At 35.2% G+C, this 24,914-nt stretch overlaps 1 protein-coding gene across 1 annotated transcript in view; it reads left to right on the plus strand.

The window, feature by feature from the left end:
* BRDT (bromodomain testis associated) overlaps positions 1 to 17,919 on the plus strand; it is a 54,747-nt gene extending 36,828 nt beyond the window's left edge. Inside the window, exons 15-17 of the mRNA XM_045801316.2 lie at positions 11,201 to 11,406; positions 11,975 to 12,149; positions 17,851 to 17,919. Of these exons, the coding sequence (XP_045657272.1) occupies positions 11,201 to 11,406; positions 11,975 to 12,149; positions 17,851 to 17,919 (450 nt within the window). The remainder of the gene's footprint in view (positions 1 to 11,200; positions 11,407 to 11,974; positions 12,150 to 17,850) is intronic.
* The last annotated feature ends 6,995 nt before the right edge of the window (positions 17,920 to 24,914 follow it).

A 24,914-nucleotide genomic window follows, 5' to 3' on the forward strand; every position in this document is an offset into this window, starting at 1 on the left:
ACTGGTTGGTGGATGTTGAACCATCCTTGCATCCCTGGAGTAAATCCTACTTGATTGTGGTGTATGATTTCCTTTAATGTATTTTTGAATTGGGTTTGCTAATATTTTTTATATCTATGTTTATCAAGGATATTAGCCTATAATTTTTTTGTATCCTTACCTGGTTTTGGTATCAGGGTAATACTGGCTGTAAAATGAATTTGGAAGAGTTTCCCTCCTATTTTGGGGGGAGAGTTTGAGAAGGATTAATATTCTTTAAATGTGAAGCCATCTGTTCTTCGATTTTTGTTTGTTTGGAGGCTTTTGATTAATGACTTAGTGTCCTCACTAGTAATCATTCTGTTCAGATTTTCTGTTTCATCATCATTCGGTCTTGGAAGATTATATGTTTCTAGGAATTTATCCATTTCTTCCAGGTTCGTTTCATTGACATGTAATGGTTCATATTAGTCTCTTATCTTTGTATTTCTGTGGTATCAGTTGTAATATCTCTTTCATTTATGATTCTACTTATTTGAATCTTCTTTCTCTTGGTGAGTCTAGCTAAAGGTTTGTCTATTTTTTTTTTATCTTTTCAAAAAATCAGCTTTTATTTTCATTGATCTTTTCTGCTGTCTTTTAAAACTCTTTCTGCCCTGATCTTTGTTAGTTCCTTCCTTCTACTAACGTTGGGCTTTGTTCTTCTTTTTCTAGTTCCTTGAGGTTTAAAGTTAGGTTATGTGAGATCTTTCTTGTTTCATGATGTATCCATTTATCACTGTAAACTTCCCTCTTGAACTGCTTTTGCTATACCCCATACATTTTGATATGTAGTATTTCCATTTTCATTTGTCTCAAGATACTATTTTTTTTTATTTCTTCCTTGAGTTCAGTAGTAGCATGTTGTTTAATCTCCATATTTGTGAATTTTCCAGTTTTCTTCTTGTAATTGATTTCTAGTTTCATACTGTTGTGGTCAGGAATAATGCTTGATATAATTTCAGTCTTCTTAAATTTATTCAGACTTATTTTGTGGTATAACACATGATCTGTACTGGAGAATGTGACAGTTTAACTCTTAGAAGGGCCTTCTAGACTTGCATTGGCCAGTTCCAGTATGGTAGCCACTAACCACGTATGGTTATTGAGCCCTTGAAATGTGGCTAGTGCAACTGAGGAACTGAGTTTTCAATCTTTTTAATTAATTTAAATTTCAAAACTGATACTCACTTCAGTTATTGGAAAACTTAAGTATGTTCAGAATAATAGCTTGGTTATGCATACCTACTTTTTCAACTATACATTTTATGAAATGTGATTGTAAATAAATTGTTTCTAATCAATTTAGCATTCAAGTTGAGATGTGCTATAAATATAAAATAAATACCAATTTAGAAGATTTATAAAAAATGTAAAATTATCTTCAAACTTTTACACTTAGTGCATGTTGAAATAATAATGCTTTGGGTATATTTGGATGAATACTAAAATGTTACACTTTTTAAACTTTTTAATGTACTGGCACATTTTTTAAAAATTTTAATTCCAGTGTAGTTAATGTACTGTGTTACATTAGTTTCAGGCATACAATGTAGTGATTCAACAATTCTATACATTACTGAGTGCTCATCATGATAAGTGTACTCTTAAGTTCCCCCACCTATTTCACCCATACCCCATCCACCTCCCCTCTAGTAATCATCTGTTTGTTTTCTATAGTTGAATCTGGTTTTTTTGGTTTATTTCTTTTTTCTTTGTTTTGTTTCTTAAATTCCACATATGAGTGATTTCACATATGATATATATATATGTATATATGTATATGTATGTTATATATCTATAATGGAATATTATAGATATCTCGCCTCTTTATCCATCCATTTATCAATGGACATTTGGGTTTCTTCCACAACTTGGCTATTGTAAATAATGCTGCAGTAAAAATAGGGGTACATATATCTTTTGGAATTAGTGTTTCATATTCTTTGGGTAAATACCTGGTAATGGAATTGCTGGAATATAGGGTAGTTCTATTTTTGATTTTTTTTTGAGGACCCTTCATTACTGTTTTACACAGTGGCTGTACCAGTCTGCATCTCTGCCAACAATAGTGCGCAAAGGTTCCTTTTCCTCTACTCCTCACCAACACTTGTTGTTTCTTGTGTTTTTGATTTTAGCCATTCTCACAGATAAGAGGTGATAGCTCATTGTGGTTTTGATTTGCATGTTACTGATGATGAGCGCTGTTGAGGATCTTTTCCTGTATCTGTTGTCCGTCTGGATGTCTTATTTGGAGAACTGTCTGTTCATGCCTCCTGTCCATTTTTAGATGTGATTATTTGGGATTTTTTGGTGTTGCGTTGTGTATGTTCTTTATATTTTGGATACTGACCCTTTTGTTGGATATGTCATTTTCAAGTATCTTCTATTCAGTAGGTTGTCTTTTAGTTTTGTTGATTGTTTCCTTTGCTGTGCAGAAGCTTTTTATTTTTGATGTAGTCCCAATAGTTTATTTTTGCTTTTGTTTACCTTGCCTCTGGAGACATCTCTAGAAAAATGTTGCTATGGCTGATGTTAGAGAAATCACTGCCTATGTTCTTGTCAAGGATTTTTATAGTTTAGGTCTCACATTAGGTCTTTAATCCATTTTGAGTTTATTTTTTGTGTATGGTGTAAGAAAGTGGTCCAGTTCTCCCAACACCATTTGTTGAAGAGACTGTCTTTCTACCGTTGCATGTTCTTGCCTCCTTTGTCAAAGATTTATCTTTGTCAAAGGTTAATCATTGGTTTATGTCTGGGCTCTGTATTCTGTTCCACTGATGGATGTGTCTGTTTTTGTGTCAGTACCATACTGTTTTGATTGCTATAGCTTAATAGTATATCTTGAAACCTGGGATTGTGATACCCCAGTTTCGTTCTTCTTGTCCAAGATTGCTTTGGGTATTTGAAGTTTTTTTGGTTCCACAAAAAATTTTTTTATAAAGATTTCATTTATTTATTTGAGAGAGAGATAGAGCACAAGAGGGTTGAGGAGCAGAGGGAGAAGCCAACCTCCTGCTGAGCAGGGAGCTCAATGAAGGGCTCAATTCTGGGACTCCAGGATCATGACCCGAGCTGAAGGCAGATGCTTAACCAACTTAGCCACCCAGGCACCCCTGGTTCCATACAAATTTTAGGATTATTTGTTCTAGTTCTGTGAAAAATGCTGTTGGTATTTTGATAGGGATTACATTAAAAGTGTAGATTTCTTTGGGTAATGCGAACATTTTAACAGTATTTGTTCTTTTGGTCCACGAGCATGGAATATCTTTCCATTTGTTTCTATCAGTTTCAGTTTCTTTCATCAGTGTTTTATTGTTTTCAGAGTATTGGTCTTTCACCTCCTTGGTTAAGTTTATTCCTGAAATGTCTTACTATTTTTGATGCAGTTATAAATGGGATTGTTTTCTTAGTTCTCTTTCTGCTGCTTCATTATTAGTGTATAGAAATGCAATGGATTACTACTGTGTATTGATTTTTTTAATATTTATTTTATCGTACCCTATGACTTAACTGAATTCATTTGTCTGTTCTAGTAGTTTCCTTGGTGAAGTTTTTGGGGATTTCTAAATATAGTATTATGTCATCTGCAAATAGTGAAAGTTCTACTTCCTTACCAATGGTGATGCCTTTTATTACTTTCTCTTGTCTGATTGTTAAAACTAGGACTTTCCATGCTGTGTTGAATAAAATTGGTGAGAATGGACATCCTGGTCTTGTTCCTGATCTTAGGGGAAAAGTTTCTATTTCATTTATTTCTGTTCTAATCATTATCATTTCCTTCCTTCTGTTGACTAGACTTTGTAGTTACTTTTCTAGCTTCTTTAGGTGTAAGGTTAGGTTGTCTATTTAAGATTTCTCATGCATCTTGAAGTAGGCCTGTATTGCTAAAAACCTCCCTCTTAGCATCCCAAAGATTTTGGACCGTTGTGTTTTCATTTTCATTTGTCTCCACACATTTTTTTATTTCCTCTTTGATTTCTTGGTTGACACATTCGTTGTTTATTAGCATGATATTTAACCTCCATGTATTTGTGTTCTTTCCAGATTTTTTCTTGTGGCTGACTGCTAGTTTCATAATGTTGTAGTCAGGAAAGATGTATGACATGACTTTGATCTTTTCTAATTTGTTGAGATTTATTCTGTGTCCTAATAGGTGATCTGTACTGGAGAGTTCTGTGTTTGCACTTGAAAAAAAATGTGTATTCTCCTGGTTTAGGATGGAATGTTCTGAATATATCTGTTAGTCCATCTGGTCCAATGTGTCATTCAAAGCCACTGTTTCCTTGTTGATTTTCTGTTTGGATGATCTATCCTTGATGTAAGTGGGGTGTTAAAGTCCCCCACTATATTGCATTATTACTGATTATTTCCTTTATGTTTGTTATTAGCTGCTTTATGTATTTGGGTGCTCCCATGTTGGGTACATAAATACGTGTAATCGTTATATCTTCTTCTTGCATTGTTTCCTTAATGATTATATAGTATCCTTTGTCTCTTGTTTCAGTCTTTGTTTTAAAGTCTGTTTTGTCCACCCATAACCAGCAAGGAAATTGAAACGGTAATCAAAAATCTCCCAACAAACAAGAGCCCAGGGCCAGATGGCTTCCCAGGAGAACTCAACAAAACATTTAAAGAAGAATTAATACCTATTTTTTGAAACTGTTCCAAAAAAATAGAAATGGAAGAAAAACCTCCAAACTCATTTTATGAGGCCAGCATTACCTTGATCCCAAAACCATTACCAAAAAGGAGAATTACAGACCAATATCCCTGATGAACATGGGTGCAAAAATTCTCACCAAAATATGAGCCAATAGGATCCAAAAGTATGTTAAAAGGATTATTCACCATGACCAAGTGGAATTTATTCCTGGGCTGTAGGGTTGATTGAACATTCGCAAATCAATGTGATACACTGCATTAATAAAAGAAAGGACAAGAACCACACATTCCTCTCAATAGGTGCAGAAAAAGCATTTGACAAAGTACAGCATCCTTTCTTGATTAAAACTCTTCACAGGGTAGGGATAGAGGGTACATACGTCAATAGCATAAAAGCCATCTATGAAAAACTCACAGCGAATATCATTGTCGATGGGGAAAAACTGACAGCTTTCCCCAACATCAGGAACACGGCCGGGATGTCCACTATCACCACTGCCGTTCAACACAGTACTAGAAGTCCTAGCCTCAGCAATCACACAACAAAAAGAAATAAAAGGCATCCGAATCGGCAAAGAAGTAGTCAAACTCTCACTCTTTGCTGATGATATGATACTTTATGTGGAAAACCCAAAAGACTCCACCCCAAAACTGCCGAAACTGATACAGGGATTCAGTAAAGTGGAGGATATAAAATCAATGCACAGAAATCAGTTGCATTTCTATACACCAACAAGGAGACAGAATTCAGAGAAATTAAGAAGTTGATCCCATTTGTAATTGCACCAAAAACCATAAGATACCCAGGAATAAACCTAACCATAGGGGCAAAGGACCTGTACTCGGGAAACTATAGGAGATTCATGAAAGAAATTGAGGAAGTCACAAAGAAATGGAAAAACATTCCATGCTCAAGGATTGGAAGAACAAATACTGTTAAAATGTCTGTGCTACCTAGAGCGATCTATACATTCAATGCAATCCCTATCAAAATACCATCAACTCTTTTCCACAGAGGTAGAACAAATAATCCTAAAACTTATATGGAACCAGAAAAGACCTCTGATAGCCAAAGGAACGGTAAAAACAAAACAAAACAAAAACACCCAAAACTGGTGGCATCATAATCCCGGACCTCAGGCTCTATTACAAAGCTGTAATCAAGACAGTATGGTACAGGCACAAAAACAGACACATAGATCAGTGGAACAGAATAGAGAACCCAGAAACGAACCCTCAACTCTATGGTCAACTAATCTTTGACAAAGTAGGAAAGAATATCCAGTGGAAAAAAGACAGTCTCTTCAACAAATGGTGTTGGGAAAATTGGACAGCCACATACAGAAGAATGAAACTGGATCATTTCCTGACACCATAGACAAAAACAGACTCAAAAGGGATGAAAGACCTAAATGTGAGACAGGAATCCATCAAAATCCTTAAGGAGAACACAGGCAGCAACCTCTTTGACCTCAGCTGCAGCAACTTCTTGCTAGACACGTCTCCAAAGACAAGGGAAACAAAGGCAAAAATGAACTATTGGGACTTCATCAAGATAAGAAGCTTTTGCACAGCAAAGGAAACAGTTGACAAAACCAAAGGACAACTGACAGAATGGAAGAAGGTATTTTCAAATGACATATCAGATAAAGGGCTAGTATCCAAAATCTAGAAGAATTTAAACTCAACACCCAAAGAACAAATAATCCAATCAAGAAATGGGCAGAAGACATGAACAGACATTTCTCCAAAGACATAGAAATAGCCAATAGACACGTGAAAATGTGCTCAACATCACTCAGCATCAGGGAAATACAAATCAAAACCACAATGAGATACCACCTCACACCAGTCAGAATGGCAAAAATTAACCACAGTAAAAAACAGATGTTGGGGAGGATGCGAAGAAAGGGAAACCCTCTTACACTGTTGGTAGAAATGAAAGCTGGTGCAGCCAGTCTGGAAAGCAGTATGGAGATTCCTCAAAAAGTTGAAAATAGAGCTACCCTACAACCCAGCAATTGCACTACTAGAGATTCACTCCAAAGATACAAATGTAGTGATCTGAAGGGGCACCTGGACCCCAATGTTTATAGCAGCAACATCCACAATAGCCAAACTATGGAAAGAGCCCAGATGTCCATCGACAGATGAATGGATAAAGAAGATGTGATATATATATATACAATTAACTATTATGCAGCCATCAAACAATGAAATCTTGCCATTTGCAATGACGTGGATGGAACTAGAGGGTATTACGCTAAGCAAAACAACTCAATCAGAGAAAGACAGTTATCATATGATCTTGCTGTTTTGCAGAATTTGAGCAACAAGACAGGATCGTAGGGGAAGAGAGGAAAAAATGAAACAAGACGAAAGCAGGGAAGGAGATAGACCATAAGAGACTTTTAATCTCAGGAAACAAACTGAGGGTTGCTGGAGTGGAGGGGGTTGGGAGGGATGGGGTGGCTGGGTGATGGACATTGGGGGCAGATATGTGTTCTGGTGAGTGCTGTGTATTGTGTAGGACTGATGAATCACAGACCTGTACCCCTTAAGCAAAAAATACATGTGTTAATAATAAAAAAATAAAATAATAAAATGAATAAAAGAGGGGCATTGCAGGGTAGACATTTAGTGAAATAACTATAGCTTCAATAGGAGTATTCTTAAGTACTGTGGATTTTTTTTCACACTGAAAGTGTGTGACAGTAAAGAATACAATGACTAATGACTGTACAGTTTGAGATCACTTATTGTGATGTTTTCATGACCAACAGTTTTACCCACCATTAATTTTGTACCATGAGGGCAAATGTCAACACAGTGAAAACAGTGTGAATAATGTCTCAGTATTTTTATGGAAACAGTTTTGATCTTGTGGACCCCCTAAAAATGTCTCAGGACCTTCAAGGATCCATGGATCACATTTTGAGAACCACTGCTTGCTGTATAGGAATCTAGTGCAATAAATATACCACACTAAATTTAAAAAATAAAAAATATAAAGTCTGTTTTGTCCAATACAAGTATTGCTCCCCTGGCTTTCCTGTCTCTTCAATTTGCATGAGAAATGCTTTTCCATCCCTTCACTTTTAATCTGCATGTGTCTTTAATATGAAATGAGTCTCTTGGAGACAGCATATTGGTGAATCTTGCTCTTTTATCCATTCCATCACCCTTTGTCTTTTGATTGGAGCAGTTAGTCCATTTTCATTCAAAGTAATTATTGATAGGTATGAACTTATTGCCATTTTGTTGTTTTGTTTTATGGTTATTTTTGTAGGTCTTCCCTGTTCCTAATTTTTCTTGTTTCTCTTCTTGCATGGTTTGCTGGCTTTCTTTAGAGATAGACTTGGATTTTCTTCTCTTTATTTTTTTTTTTGCATATCTATTACTGGTTTTTAATTTTTGGTTACTATTAGGTTTGTATATAACATTTATGCATATAGCAGTCTAAATTATGTTGACAGTCCTTTAGGTTTAACCTATTCTTTACTCCCCTCTATTACCCCCACTAAGTTTTAGGTACATGGTGTCATACCTTACATCCTTTTATTTTGTGAATCCCTTGACTAATTTTTATAACTATACTTAATTTTACTCCTTTTTTGCTTCCTGTTTTTCTTACTCCTACTTATGGTCTTTCTTCCACTCAAAGAGTCCTCTTTAGTATTTCTCACAGGTGTGGTTTAGTGATGATGAATGCCTTTAACTTTTCTTTGGGAAACTCTTTCTCTCTCCTTTTCTGAATGATTGGCTTGCTGGTTAGATTCTTGATTGCAGATTTTCTTTTCTTTCAGCATGTTGAATCATGCCACTTTCTTCTTGACTATACAGTTTCTGCTGAAAAATTAGCTGATAGCCTTATGGGGTTTTCCCTTGTATGTTTTCTTTTCTCCTGAAGCTTTTAAAACTATAGTTTGTAATTTTAATTACCATGTGTCTTAGTGTGGACCTCTTGGATTGATTTTTCGGGGGGCTCTCTGTGCCTCCTGGATCTGGATTTCTGGTTCCTTCCCCAGATTTGGGAAGTTTTCAGTTATTATTTCTTCAAATAAATTTTCTCCCCCCTTTTTCTGTCTCTTTTCTTTCTGGGATTCCTATAATGTGAATGTTATTATGCATGATGGTGTTGCTGAGTTTCTTAAGTCTTGTTTCATCTTTTATTATTATTTTTTGTCTCTCTCCTTTTCAGCTTGATTGTTTTCCATTACTCTAACCTCCAGGTTGCTGATCTGTTCTTGTGCTTCCCCTAGCCTACTATTTCTTCCATCTAGTTTATTTTTAATTTCACTTACTGAGTTCCTCTTCTCTGGTCGTTTTTTTTTTTTTTTTTTAATGTTTTCTATCTCTTTCTTAATGGTTTCACTGAGGTCTTCCACTTTTGTCTGAAATCCGGTGAGTATCTTTATGACCAATACTTTAAATTTTCTGTCAGTCATATTCCTTATCTGTTTCATTTAGGTCTCTTGCTCTGATTTTGTCCTGTTCATTTGGGACATATTCCTCTTTCTTCTCATTTTGTCTAATTCTCTGTGTCTGTTTCATTGTGTTATGAAAGTCAGCTACATTTCCTACACTTGAAAGTAATGGGCTTTTGCAAAAGAGGTCCTGTAGTGCCCTGCAGTGCAGTGTCCCCTGTTCACCAGAACCTGGCCCTTCAGGGGTGTCTCCTCTGTGTGTCATGTGTGCCCTACTGTTGTGGCTAAGCCAGTTTTGCCTTCAGCCTACTCATCTGCAATGGCTCACTTTGCCTGTTATAGGTAGCATTTGGTTCCAGTTTTGTTAGTGAACCAGTCTTCGGTTGCTTTGGGTTTGAGTTGAGTCAGATCAGGCAGGCATTTGCCATAGAGGCGGTAGCATAGAACTGCTGGGTGCTTTTCGTTTGTTTTGCCCTGACGAGCTTTCATTGGTGGTTGAATCCTGCAGCCAGGCTAGATGTCTGGCCCCAGACAGTGGAGTCCACCAGTCTTTGGGGTCATTTTCTGGGTTATTTACACTGATGTGTATGTTATCTATTTGTATCCATTGGGCAAGGTGAGCTTAGGATCCTCCTACTCTGCCTTCTTCCAGATATAATCCCTGTACTGGAAAATTTTATTTTTTTATTTTCTTTTTTAAAGATTTATTTATTCACTTGAGAGAGCCAGTGTGTGCACATGAGCAGGGGGAGGGACACAGGATGAGAGAGAAACTCAAGCAGACTCCCTGCTGAGCATGGAGCCTGACTGGGGGCTCAAATCCATGACCTCAAGATCATGACCTGAGCTGAAACCAAGAGTTGAACACTCAACCAACCAAGCCACCCAGGCACCCCTGTACTAGAAAATATTAAACTACATATATTCCTTTTTTTTAATTACAAACACATTTTTTAAAAGTTTATTTTATGTTATATTAGTCACCATAGAGTATATCATTAGTTTTTGATGTAGTGTTCCATGCTTCATTGTTTGCATATTACACCTAGTGCTCCTATTGGGTTGCACGGATCTAGATCATGATAGAACTCATTTAAGAACAATGGGGCACCTGGGTGGCACAGCGGTTAAGCGCCTGCCTTCGGCTCAGGGCGTGATCCCGGCGTTATGGGATCGAGCCCCACATCAGGCTCTTCCGCTATGAGCCTGCTTCTTCCTCTCCCGGTCCCCCTGCTTGTGTTCCCTCTCTCGCTGGCTGTTTCTATCTCTGTCAAATAAATAAATAAAATCTTTAAAAAAAAAAGAAAAATGCCAATGGTCACAGTCAATTAATTTCTTAAGAAAGGAAAGACAAAGGTATGTCGGAGGGTTCCCAACAAATATTGTGCCATTCTTACAGCACCATCTTTCTTTGCCTCTTATTAATAATTTGTATGTGTGGTTTATTTTTCACATGGGACCATATGTATCTTTTACATGACTGGTTTACTTATTTTTATATTCCTTGCAGATTCTCATACCCTTTATTAGAGTTGACCCTTGAACAACACAGGTTTGAACTGTTGGGTCTACTTATAATAAGCCAGCTTTTTTCAATACAGTATAGCACTATGAATATATTTTCTCTTCATTACAATTTTCTCAATAACATTTTCTCTTCTCTAGCTTACTGTATTATAAGAATACAGTATATAATACATATAATATAGAAAATATGTGTTAATTGACTGCTAATGTTATTGGTTAAAGCCTCCAGTCAACACTAGGCTATTATTAGTTTTTTCAGGGTGTCAGAAGTTATACATGGACTTTTGACTGTGCAGTGTCAGCATCCCTAGTTCCTTTGTTATTCAATGGTCAACTGTATATGTACATTAAATTGAAATAATTGGTAGCATGCAATTTTAATTTGGTCTTACATAATGAGTTTAGCTTATCTGATATATTTTCATATTTTTCATAATTTAATAAAATTACATGAAGGCCTTTCAAATCTTAATTTGATCTATTACTATATCAAAAAATATTGTTTTTCTTTCAAAATGTGGTTGACATCTGTAGACACAAACTAAATCAAATATTTGTTTTAGGATATAAAGATCAAGAATGCAGACTCTTGGAAAAGTTTAGGCAAACCAGTCAAAACATCCGGTGTACTGAAATCCTCAGATGAGCTCTTCAACCAATTTAGAAAAGCAGCAATAGAAAAAGAAGTAAAAGCTCGAACACAGGAACTAATACGGAAACACCTAGAACAGAATACAAAGGAACCAAAAATATTTCAAGAAAATCAGAGGTCTGTAATTTATTGGATTAAAGGAGGCTGAGAGATATAGACTATCAATTTCTTTTTATTTATTCAAGTATTTGTTCATGTATGCATGCATTGACTGTGTAGCAAACTCCATTCCCTGTGGTAGACCTGTAATTTTAAATATATTTATTTTTTGTCAGGTGACCATGATTTAGCTATTTAATAGAACACAAAGCAAATTATAATTGCAAAAAATATTTTTATTGATTTTTTTTAACTAACAAGTAGTATCTACTTTGAAGAGGATAGAAATTATCAAGTGATCTATTAAAGATACTAATATAACTAAATCATAATGATATCATTATTTTCAATTCTATGTGTAAGAACATAGTAATACACCTTGGTTAGTTTCCATAACCTTCTCTTTGTTAATATAGATTGCCTTTGCAAAATTTGACATCAAAAGTCAAACTTAAAAATGACATCATAACATATGAAAAGGGGGATCTAAAACATTGCTTTATATTTATAATTTAATTAACATATCTTTGTAATGAAAACTTTTAAGGAACTTGAAACCTACTTTGAGCTATACTGTTTCTTTAAGGGACCTTGGCTTCACTCAAGAATCTTTTTCAAATAAGATGCAAAACCAGTATCTTGGAGAAGAACAGAAGGAACATCAGCAGTCTTCAGAAGCTCAAGATAAATACAAACTCTGGCTTCTCAAAGACCGTAATTTAGCAAGGGAGAAAGAGCAAGAGCGGAGGAGGAGAGAAGCAGTAAGTAAATTTTAGTTTACTAAATCTAAGGAAAAATTTAACAGAACTGTATCTTCTACAGATTCAAAGATACATTCAGGGTGGTTTTCAGTGACAGTGGATTTACATCTTTTGTGAAGATCAAGTTCTAAAATCAGAGCCTAAAATAAAAATTTTATATAGTCAGAGACGCAGAGTATAATCACAGAATATGGTCATGGAGCTACTAGACTATGTAGGTTCAAATACTAGTTTTGCCATTTACTAGACTTGAGCTTGGGCAATTTATTTAACCTCTCTGTGCCTCAATTTCCTTGTCTGTAAAGTGGGAATAATAATACCTGTTGTGAAGATGGAATGAATTTACATGTAGTAATAAACACATAGGAACATTCCTGGCTCATAGGTAGTTTATCACTTACTGTTAATTAACTCTTGAAAAATCCATAAGCTGTTGATAAATTGTGGCCAAAAGTTATGCCATCTAGCCCAGGTCAGTGTTTTAGTTGAACACTAGATGAACAATGCATGCACACATAAACCACACATACAAATTATTAAATTGACTTGCATTTTAAGTCAATTATATCTTAATAAAATGGGAGAGGAAAAAAACTGACATGTTTAAGAGTCTTAATATACAGAAAATAATGTTTAAAAACTAGAATTGATTCCTTTTTTCATCTGTGGATTATTTGGAAGTATATTAGTTTCCAAATAATTGGGAATTTTCTGGCTAGTAATTTCTGTTAGTGGTTTCTAATTGAATTCCAGTGTAGTCAGAGAATACATAACGTCTTAAATTCATTAAGGCTTTTTTAATGGTCCATATTATGGTCTACCTTAGTAAATATTCTGTGTGCACATGAGAAGAATGTGTATTCTGCTGTTGAGTAGAGTATTAAACAGGCCAAGCTGATGGATGATGTTGTTCAAGACTCCTATCTATATTCTTGCTGATGTTATGCCTGCTTATTCTATCAAATATTGAGAGGGGGCATTGCCATCTATGAATATATAGTTGTAGATTTATCTTTTTATCCTTGTAATTCTGTCAGTTTTATTTCATGTATTTTGAAGCTGTGTTGTTAGATACCTAAACGTTTAGGATTTTTACATTCTCTTAATTAATTGATCCCCTTTTCATTACAAAGTGATCTTTATTCTTAACAATATTATTTACTCTGAAATTTACTCGGAAACATATCCACTTCACTTTTTGTATGACTTATGTTGGCATGGTGTAAAAAATGTCTTCATCCTTTTACTTTTAACCTATCTGTGTTTTCATATTTAAAGTGAGTTTAATGTAGGCAACATGTAGTGAGGTCTTGTTTTGTTTGATTTTTTAAATCCAATCTGTGCCTATTATACAAGTGTTTATTAGACTGACTACATTCAATATGATTATTGATGCATTAAGTTTGAGCACAACGTCTTGTTATTTCTTTTCTGTTTGTCTATTCTTGTTAGCTCTTTTTTCCCTACATTCTTCTAATCCTGTATTTTTTTGATTCTGTTTTATTTGCTTCATTGGCTTATTATCAGCAATACTTTGTTGTATGATGGTTGCTTTAGGATTTGTAGTATATACTTTAGCTTAACACAGTGTTCCTGTGAGGACTGCCATACCACTTTGCATTTGGTAGAACAACCGTACAGTGGTGTACTTCCATTTCTTCCCCTCCCAGCTTATATGCTAATGTTTAAGTAGTCAAATTATCTTTTTAAAAGCTTTAGGGGTGCCTGGGTAGCTCAGTTGATTAAGCATCTGCCTTCAGGTGATGAACCCAGGGTGCTGGGATCGAGCCCTGCATTAGGTACCCTGCTTAGTGTGGAGTCTGCTCTCCCTCTCCCCTTTTCCCCTGCTAGTGCTCTCACTCCTCCCACCCTCAAATAAATAAAATATTTTTTAAAAAGTTTTAAATAGATTAAAATTTTATATTTGCCTATGTAGTTAACCATTTCCAGTGCTCTTCTTTCATTCAGATCCAGAATTCCAAATGGTATTAATTTTCCTTCCTCCTAAAGGACTTTCAACATTTCTTGTAGTGGGGGTCAGGTGGTGATGAAGTCTTTCAGCTTTTGTGTATCTGAAAATATCTTTATTTGGCTTTTTTATATCAGCAATAAACTTTATCTTTTAGAGCATTTTAGAGTCACAGCAAAATTGAGCCCAAAATACAAAGAGCCCCCACATACTCCTCCCCTGCCCGCATCAACACATAACCTTCCACACTATCAACATCCCACGATCCATGAACCAATATTGACACCACATTGACACATCACTATCAACCTTAGTTTTTATCAGGCAAAATCCATAGTTTACTTTAGGGTTCACTTTTTGTGTTGTGCTTTTTATGGGTTTGACAAATATGTAATGACATAGATCAACCATTACGATGTCATCAGAGTAATTTGCCTTTCTTAAAAATATACCTCCTATTCATCCTTTCCAACCACTCGTCTGTTTAGCATCTCCATAGTTTTGCCTTTTCCAGAATGTCATATAGTTGGAATCATACAATATTTAGCTGCTTTAGATTTGTCTCTTTCACTTTAGTAATATGCATTTAAGGTTCTTCTGTGTCTTTTTGTACTTCGATAGCTCATTTCTTTTTGGCTGAATAAATACTCCCAGTATATGGATGCATGACTGTTTATCCATTCACCTATTGATAGACATTTTGGTTGCTTCCAGCTCACAGCAATCACAGTAAACTGCTATAAACACTTGTGTGCAGGTTTTTGTGTAGATGTGTTTTAAACTTGCCTTTATTTTTTTATAATAATTTTTTATTATATTATGTTAGTCACCATACAGTACATCCCTAGTTTTTGATGTAAAGTTCCATGATTCATTACTTGCGTATAACACCCAGTGTACCATGCAATATGTGCCCTCCTTAATACCCATCAAACTTGCCTTTATTTTTTTAGATATTTTTTTGCTGGATGTAGAATTCTAGATTGTTAGTGGTTTTTCTTTCAGTACTTTAAAGATGTTCCTTCACTAACTTCTTGCTTGCTTTGTTTCTAGTGAGAAATTTGGTGTCTTTGTTCTGTATAAAATATGCCTTTCCTCTGTCTGCTTTTTAACAGTTTTATTCATCACTGGGTTTTTGTTGCTTTCGTACTTTGTTTGGCTTATTGGAAATGTATTTATAGTTTCCATCAAGCTTGGAAAATTTTTGGCCATTATTTTTTCATATTTTTTCTTTTTCCTCTTTTCCTCCTTTGAGCAATCACTTATTAGGCCACTTGAAGTTGTCCCACACTGATGCTCTTTTAATTTAAACCATTTTTTTCTCGGGGTGCCTAGGTAACTCATTCAGTTAGGTGTCCAACTCGTGATTTTGGCTCAGGTCATGATCGCACAGGTTGTGGGAATCAAACCCTGTGTTGGACTCTGCAGTCGGCAGGGAGTCAGCTTGGGATTCTCTCTCTCCCTCTCCTCCTCTGCTCACTCATGCTCACTTGCTCTCTCAAATAAGTAGATAAAATAATCAATAAAACAATTTTTTTCTGCTTTTCATTTTGTTTCAGTTCACTAATCTTCACTGTCTAATCTGCTGTTAATCCCATCCAGTGCTCTTGAGCCCTTGAAATGTGGCCAATCCAACAAAAAAATAAATTTTAAATTTTAGTTAATTTAAATTAATTAGAGGTTTAATTAACTAAACTTAAACATTTTAATATATTTTTTGTGGTTTTTTTTTTTTTTTTAGAAGCTCATAATTTTCTATTAGTACTTAGCTAGAAGTATTTTCTCTAGTGACTTAGGAATTTTTCCCGTTGGTTCAGACAAGGGCCTTACTTCAATCACTCGTAAGTGATTTCACAGCAACTTACTTGCTACCTGACAACCCAGTGAGGTAACCCAATATAATTTCAAATATCCTAAGCACTTTTCTGGAACTTGTCTAGACCTGGAATCCACTGAAATGTAACTAACACCACATCTAGCAGCTTTGGTAACTAACAACCTGATATTGGCTCTACCTGCTATCATTTTTGACAACCCAAACTTTTACATTGCTGCTAATTTACAGGTCTGTACTCAAAAAAGATGTAATAACTTGACACCAAGCAGAGCTTCTATGAATTCACCTCATGCCAGTTCCCTTGACCAAGTGTTTGATCTTAAATCTGAATAGTTGAGGTATATATATTAGGTTATGATGATAGGGGCAGAGAGTGTTAGTTATGTAAATCATAGTATCAAAGGTTAGTTGGTATAGAGAATAACAGTTCCATATCAGTAATTATTCCACACATGCAGATATTAGTCAAGATGGAAGACAGTCTGAAATAAAATACTTTTTTTTATAATAAAAACAAGTTTCATTACATATTCTTAGAATTTTGCAGTATGTCTGGATACTTACAGGAATATCACATGATATTTAGATGAGGACAGTGTATCCAACTCTCATGTTGGAGAGTTCAAATAGAACTTTGGGGAACTCTCTGGGCTAGACATTTGGCATCCTAAGAATTGGCGTTAGGAAAGTAGCCTGGTTTATGATTGAAGAATTTATCCTTTTGTTTCTATGGCATATTGAAAGAAATATTTGTCATTTATAAGAGCCACATGTAACTTTCTAATATCCTTTTGGTAGATAAGTCATAATTTCAAATCGTCCCCCACACAGCCAATGGGAATACTGATTCTCATCTAGGAAGTCAATCAGTTGGTTGCAAATTGGCACATTTACCTACCACTCTGGGTTGTTACTATTTACCAGTTTAAAAAAACAACAACAACATTTTTTTAAAGACCTACTTATTTCAGAGAGAGAGAGTGAAGGGTTGTGCAGAGGGAGAAGGAGAGAGAATTCCAAGCCAACTCCACACTCAGCACAGAGCCCAAAGGAGGGCTCGATCTCACAACCCTGAGATCATGACCTGAGCCTAAACCAAGAGTTGGATGTTTAACCAACTGTGCACCACTCAGAGCAATCAGGGGAGCAGGAGGGGCAGAGAGAGAGGGAGAGGGAGAAGCAGACTCCTCACTGAGCAGGGAGCCTGATGTGGGGCTCAATCCCAGGACCCTGAGATAATGACCTGAGCCGTAGGCAGTTGCTCAACCAACTGAGCCACCCAGGCACCCCTATTTCCTTTGTCATAATTAGACTTTTGTTTACTTTAGCTTATTTTTAATGGCTTTTTAGCATTTAATGAACAACTTACTGTTATACATGCAATTTGGTTTGATTTTCAGAAATACCTATATATAAAATAGACTTGTTTAAATAATTTGCCCTAGGTTACACAGTAAGTGGCAGAATCCAGGAAAGCCTGTAGCTTTAACGTTACATATTATAGTTTCCTCAGTTAGAGATACTGGTCCATTCAGTAAATAATTTTATGTGTCTAGTACTATATTAGGTGTTGAGATAAATGAAACAATATAATCTCAGTTCATGTCCTTATTAATATTGTGTCAACACTGACAGTTTTCTCTCTTATTTGGAGAAGTTAAACTTGTTCTTAGTGTTCTTGTAAGTTTTAAGTTTTATTTATCACATGAACAACAATTTAACAAAAATCAGTATTTGAACAGAAATAGAAAATTAACATAAACTCATTGTGTTATATAAATTGTGTTCATGTTGTATAATCTGTTCTAAAAGTTGTGTGGTAATTTTTATCTAGTTCTAATGAAGGTATAAATTTCTTTTAAAGTAACATTAAATTTTTTCGCTTCTTTCTACAGATGGCTGGTACCATTGATATGACTCTTCAAAGTGACATTATGACAATGTTTGAAAACAACTTTGATTAAAACTTATTAAATTAACCATCAACTTAAAGTGAATGATATAAAAGATTAAAATGCATATGGTAAAATGATTGCTTTCAAACACCAAGATACCAATCTTATATTGTATTTTGACTGCTCTAAAATGATTAAACAATTTCCACATATATTTTAATAGCTATATGTTCATTTTCTAAATGGTATAATTTACAGGAAATTTTATAATTTTGGATCCCTAAAAATTGAATAAATTCCCAGATGTTATTCATTTTATAAATAATTGTCTGCTATGTATTATAGGCCCTGTCTAAGCAGTGACAATCCAAGAGATAGCCCCTTCTTGTTTAAAAAATGAAAAATATATAAAAGTGTATCAAAAACAGCCCCTGTTGAGTTTTTAACTTTTAAAACAAATATCTGTCTGCCTTAAAATATTTAGAACCTCTAACAAATAATACTTGGTTTTTTTTTGACTGTCGGGTTATATAAGATTCTCTGCTGATTCTGTATGCAAAATTTATATTGAAATTTAGTTTAAAGAGAATGTTACATATGGTTTGGATGATGTTAAATTTGAGCAAAATAATAGTAAATATTATGATATAAGTTTCTATAGGAACTTATACAATTCTTTTATGCATTGTGATAGCAATGAATGTTTACATTTTTACTTAACTATATATAGTCTTTAAATCTGTAAATTATTTTTGTTTCATCGTTCTCCAGTTGCAATTGTGTATAAATCATGTGTATCCACTTCATATATTTTAACATTTTGGACTCTTGAAGTGTAACATGATTCAGGCCCCATTATGATACCATCTAAAGTAAAAATTCAAAACGTGTGTGTATTATAGAGAGAAAGAGAAAAAGTTTTCTTGACTTCATTTGTTTTTATAATCAATATAATTTTTTTGAAATATCTAAACTAAAGCCATTTTAAAAATATGATCAACTAGCAGCTAAATGGTGATAACACCTTCATGAAACATCGCTAGAATTAAAGTGGTAGTCATACCCATTCAACTATAGCTTTTTTTTTTTTAAGATTTTATTTATTTATGTATTTGAGAGTGAGAGAGCACAAGCCAGGGGGAGAGGCAGAGGGGGAAGCAGACTCCCCACTGAGCAGGGAGCCCAATATGGAGTTCAATCCCAGGACCCTGGGAGCATGACCTGACCTGAAGGCAGACAGTTAACAGACTGAGCCACCTGGGCGCCCTTCCACTATACCTATTTTTAACCAAGGAATTAGTATGTATATACTAAGAAGTTTGCATTGTTATTTTCCTAAAAGATCATCTATAGATTAGATCTATCTCTGTATATTCTAGCATATATATATATTTAAGAAGGTACATCAGATGTACATAGTGGTTAGGTCTAGGTGATGGAATTACAGGATGTTTGTGTTTTTCACTTAAGGCATTTTGGTATTTTCTGGTTCTTTTTAATATTATGTAATACTTTTAAGATCTGTGGGAAATTTTCCATTTTGAAGAGAGAATGAAAATAGTAAGGATTTACTTCTGTCAAATACACATTAAATCTTTCAGCAGCTGTCTTTAAACAACTAATAAAACTGATGAATCAATGAGTTTTGGCTACATCTGAAAAAAGAAAATTCAGTTTTATTAACATCTTTTTATATTAAAGAATAATGGCTTACTTGAGGTTTTCCTATTAACATTTGGAGGAGCCCTGATTGAGGTCTGTGTTATGGTTATCAGTGTTTTTGTTTAACCAGTTTAACACTTTAACCTTTGCTCAGTCAACAAACTTTTTGGTAGGTTGGTTGAAGTCAGTTTAGCAGAGAAAATACCCATTTATAACTGATCCTTCCTATATTATGCTTTCTTTTTAGTAAAAGATTTTTTGGCTTTTCTTCACTTCTTACGGAGTTTACTTCTGTTATTTTTATGCATGAAATAGTGCATGTAACTTAGTTGCCTTCAACTCAAGCCTGGTTTTGTGAGGACCCCTTTTCTGTCCACATCTCTCACTACTCTCCTACTTCTAAAACTTTTTCATAGTATTTTCTGGGATTCTCAATCAGTCATCAAAAACATTCCCTATGTGATCAAACTTATTGTCTGTTTTTTCCCTTGTTGTTGTTTTTTTGTTTGTTTGTTTTGTTTTTTGTTCTTGAGTTGTTCTGGAAGTGTGGTCCCTGGACCAGCTTCATCAGCATCATCTGAAAATGTTTTATTTATTTTTTTAAAGATTATTTATTTATTTATTTGTCAGAGAGAGAGAGAGAGCACACAAGCAGGGGGAGCGGCAGACAGAGGGAGAAACAGGCTCCCTTTTGGGCAGGGAGCCTGATGGGGGACTGGATCCCAGGACCCTGGGATTATGACCTGAGTCGAAGGCAGATGCTTAACTGACTGAGCCACCCAGGTGTCCCTCTATTCTGGATTTTTAAAATTATCACAAGTTTGCTTTCGTACATACATAAGGTGACCTGGTAGGATGATCTACTTCAAAAAAATGAGTAACTACATAGGCTTATCGGCCATGTAAATAAAAGGGAGTTTAAGCCTTCTCTGTAGGGCTAGATTACTCTGAGAATGTTTTAGAAATGCAGATTCTCAGACTTCAGAATTACTGAATCAGAAACTGTGTGTAGGGTTCTGCAGTCTTTAGTTGAACACTCCTTCAGGGTGTTTCTAAATCACACTAAAGTTTGAGAACCACTGCTCTAACTGAACCTGGGCTCTCTGCTGTAGGCTCTCATTTAGCGCCTGTTTCTTTTCACTAGTGTTTTTCTTACCGTTGGGATGCCACTTACAGACTATCCTCCCCTCTGCCCCCCACCTTCTTCCCTAAATACCCCCAGCTTTAGGTTTTTCATGATCAGAGGACTATACCACCCTTAGTCATTTACCTTCCCTGGTTCACTCCTTATTCCCCAGAGATTTTAGTCTCTCACTAATTCTAATTGACACTTCTCAGTCCCTTGATCTCTCGGCTAATGATATTAATAGCTAATCAACTTTAGCCATTCCTTTGTCATTGCCAATAACTAAAATCTTTCCTTAGTCTGAGTTTCAAGCAAGTTCTTACTATCTTTTTCTAGCTTTCTCCAGATTCGCCCTTGACTCCAACAATCAACTCCAACAATCATTAGGCCTTACCATGACCTTACAATCCATTAATCCTAATGCTTTTCACAGTACCTGCCCCTTCGTGGCCTTATTTCTTTCCTTATGCAAGTTTGTTGTGCATTACTATTTATAACCCTCCCTTGCACATACCCTCAACTCCACTGCTCCTTTCTTTGTTGTATTCACTTGGCAATACTCAAATCCTTATTAAATCTGATTGCCTGCTCTGCACCCATGAAGCTGTGGTTACAGAAACACATGCAACCATGATAACCAGTCTCACTTCAAATTCATGAGCATAAACTCGTTAGACGTAATGCTGCCCAGAAATCTTACTACCAATGTAGAAATAGTAAGAAAAAATTTCTCTCCTCCCTATTCCAACTATTGAGAGATCAAAACTTGTATGTTTTTCAGTCTTCTTTTTAAAGGATTTTATTTATTCATGAGAGACAGAGTGAGAGGCAGAGGGAGAAGCAGGCTCCCCGCTGAGAAGAGAGCCCAGGACCCTGTGATCAGGACCTGAGCCGAAGGCAGATGCTTAACCAACTGAGCCACCCAGGTGCCCCTATTTTTCAGTCTTTTTACGCTCAGCCAAATACTGACATGTCAGGACTTTGAGGGGGTTGTTTTTACAAAAACAGGATCCTTTTTTATACACGTCACTTGGCAATTGAGTTTTTCTTAATGCGTCAGGAGCATCTGTCTAGGTCTTTAGATGGATATAGATGGATTCATTTTTTTTGCATTTTTTAAATTTAAATTCATTTAATATATAATGTATTATTGGTTTCAGAAGTAGAGGTCAGTGATTTGTCAGTTTTATAAGATACCTAGTGCTTGTTACGTGACTCATTCTTTTTTAAAAGGCTGTACAACATTCCTTAGAACGGACACATCATGATTTATATAACCCCCTATTGATTCAGTTGATTGCAGTCTTTCTCTACGAAACAATGCTGCCATAAATATACCGTGGATAGAGCCTTACATAATTGTGCTGCTATTTCTAAAGAGTAGAGCTCCTAAAATGGGGTTGCCGGGTCAGAAGTTACAGTCGAAGGGAGTAGTTTTTATTTTAATAGGAGGTACCAAATGACTTTTCCAAAAAACATTAGAGCAGGTCACATTCCTAGGTGTCTGCAAGTACCACTTTCCCATTATCCTCACCAGCACTGGATATTACTGCCCTCATCATCTTTGCTAATCTGAATGAAAAAATTATAATCAGTTTCTTTACTTCTTATATCTCGGACTTCAAGTGGGGTTGATCTTATATCTGTTAGCCATGTGACTTGCTCAGTAACCAATATCCTTTAGAAATTCTTTTGGTTTATCAGTTTGTACAAAGCCCTTTAAGATGGTTTAGAAACATTTTTTCACAATCTGCTGTTTGTCTTTTGAGATTTGTTGCCTTTTTTTCCATTAAAATTTTAAATTTTATGCGGTCATATGTCTGGATTTTCCTTTGTGGTGTCTGGCCATTCTACCTTGTTTTTAGATTGTATCCCCCATATCAAGATGATAAAATAGTCTTTATTTTGCACTTAAAATCCTGATAATTAATTTTTACACTAAGATTCCAGATGGATTAAAGATATTTTTATATATAGTAAGAGATAGGGAAACAGATCTCTTTTTTTCTAAATGAACTCTCAATTATGCTGCCACAATTTACTTTCTGAACCTCTGATTTGCAGTAGTTTTCATTCTATAAGAAATTCATAATCCATTTATCCAATTTTTAGAAGTTGAGTGAAATTAAACATTAGAATTTTAATTGGGATTAGATTAGAATTAAATTTAGAGATCCACCAATTTTGTTTCTAGTATTACAAATAAATCCTCCATGGGACCCATTTTTTAAGGCATTGCCAGTCTCCAAGGCAGAAGCTCTCTCGGGAACACCCTTCCCCACCCCCTTCCAGACACACACACACACACACACACACACACACACACATTTAGTTGGGAGGAGAGCAGTAAGAAAGGATGGCGGGGCTTTCTTGAGCTCAGATGCTGGTTCCAGTGTTATGCTAATTGTGCCATGAACCAGTTTTGGAAGGAAGGTCTTCAAGAGGCTGACATGGTCCCAGGTTGGCTAGAGGCATAAGTAGGATCACCATAAATTAAGGTCAAGAAATTAGCTATCAAAGATGAATGAAACAAAATCAATGAGTGAGATTATAGCATAAATAATGAACAACACTTAGAAATTAATACTTCATCACCCTCTTCCCAAGACTGAAGTAGACTAGCAATTTGTAAAATGTTTAAGGCAAGAAGACTTTTGGAGGAAAATGAGCAGATTTGGAAGAAGTGAGACTTCCAGGAAGGAAAGTGTTAAACTGAGAAATTCAATGGATTAAAACAATTAGACACAGGTAAAGAGAAAATCAGTAAGCTAGAAAATATATACAAATAACGACCAGGACACAGCACAGACAAGGAGAAGGAAAAGAGATTTAGAGCGCAGGTGGGCAGAATACAGCCCACAAGTCAAAGCCAGCTTGCTTGTTTTTAAGTTTTATTGGAAGACAGACATACTTGTGTGTTTTTGTATACTGTCTATGGCTGCTTTTGTGCTATCATGGCAGAGTTCAGTAGGTGTAATAGAGACTATGTGGCCCTCAAAGCCTAAAATATTTACTATCTGATATCTTACTAAGAGTGTGTCAATCCCTGACCTAGAGGATGAAGTGAAAAGGTCTAAACTATCTAATTAGAGTCCTTGGAAACAGCAAAGAGGAGACCAATTGTGGTTTTCTTAAAATTATGTAAAATGAATCCTTTTATCCTTAAGTATAACTTATTAAGTAAGATCAAAAGAAATCCATACCTAAGACATTTTTCAGTGGCCTGAACAATACCATAAGCAAAAAAGATTTTACACTCAGAGAAATGGAGTTATCACCAAAAAAATAAGAATGAGTTACCAGCAACAGCGACCACCAAGAAGAGTGGAATTAAATGTTCAAAATTTACGGAGAAAAATAACTGTCAGCTTGAAATGTGGAGAAATTCTGGAGGGCTGTAATTTCTGTAGGTATTAAACATGCATGTGTTAATCATGAAGTTTATTTTCTTACTCTGTGTGTGTGTATATATATATATATATAACTTTTATATATATATGTATATGTGTGTATATATATATATAACTTTTTCCTGCATATATAAAACATATATATATATATATATATATATATTTTTTTTTTTTTTTTTTTTTTCCTGCAGCACAGTATCTCTTAAAAATGCCCTTAGGGTGTAGTTATCAGTAAAAATATATAGCTGCTTTTTTTTTTTTTAACAAAGGTTCATGTTGCTGGCATCTAGTTTTTTGCATTCTCTATGTCTGAATTGTTTGTCACAGGAAAGTGTGTGTTGATGAAATTCTAAATATGTGTGGTTAAGTTTTTTCTTTGTGAAGAAAGGAAAAGCTATACATTTCACTGCTGATTGCAGATTTCTTTCAGATTACATTCATTGGTTTGTGTGTATACGATATGAAGAGTGATCTGAGGTAATCGTGGTGAATTTATGTTTAGCCACTAGACTTTGATTAAGTAAAAAAATGATCAGCTTGGAATTCGGTACCCAGCAAAACTATTACAATGAAGATGAAATAAATGAAAGTTTACCACAAAACGTTCTACCCTAAAGGAAATAAAAGATATTCCATTTTCATGGAAAGTATGGTAGTTTGAGAGGCTCTATTCCTTCTTGTAATTATGCCACCTGGAACATATGGTCTCAAAAATTGATGCAGCACAGCAAGATAGTATCACACTGGATGTTGTTAAGGGCCAGACTTGGTAGAGACTTAGACTTCTTGCACTCATATCCGTCTGGCCAGAACCCACTTGGACATACACCTGAATGCAGGTCTGAAAAATTCAGATCAACACATGA

This window comes from Ursus americanus, chromosome 12 (genome assembly GCF_024610735.1).
Source record: "Ursus americanus isolate L20-20 chromosome 12, mUrsAme1.1.p, whole genome shotgun sequence".
NCBI lineage: Eukaryota > Metazoa > Chordata > Mammalia > Carnivora > Ursidae > Ursus > Ursus americanus.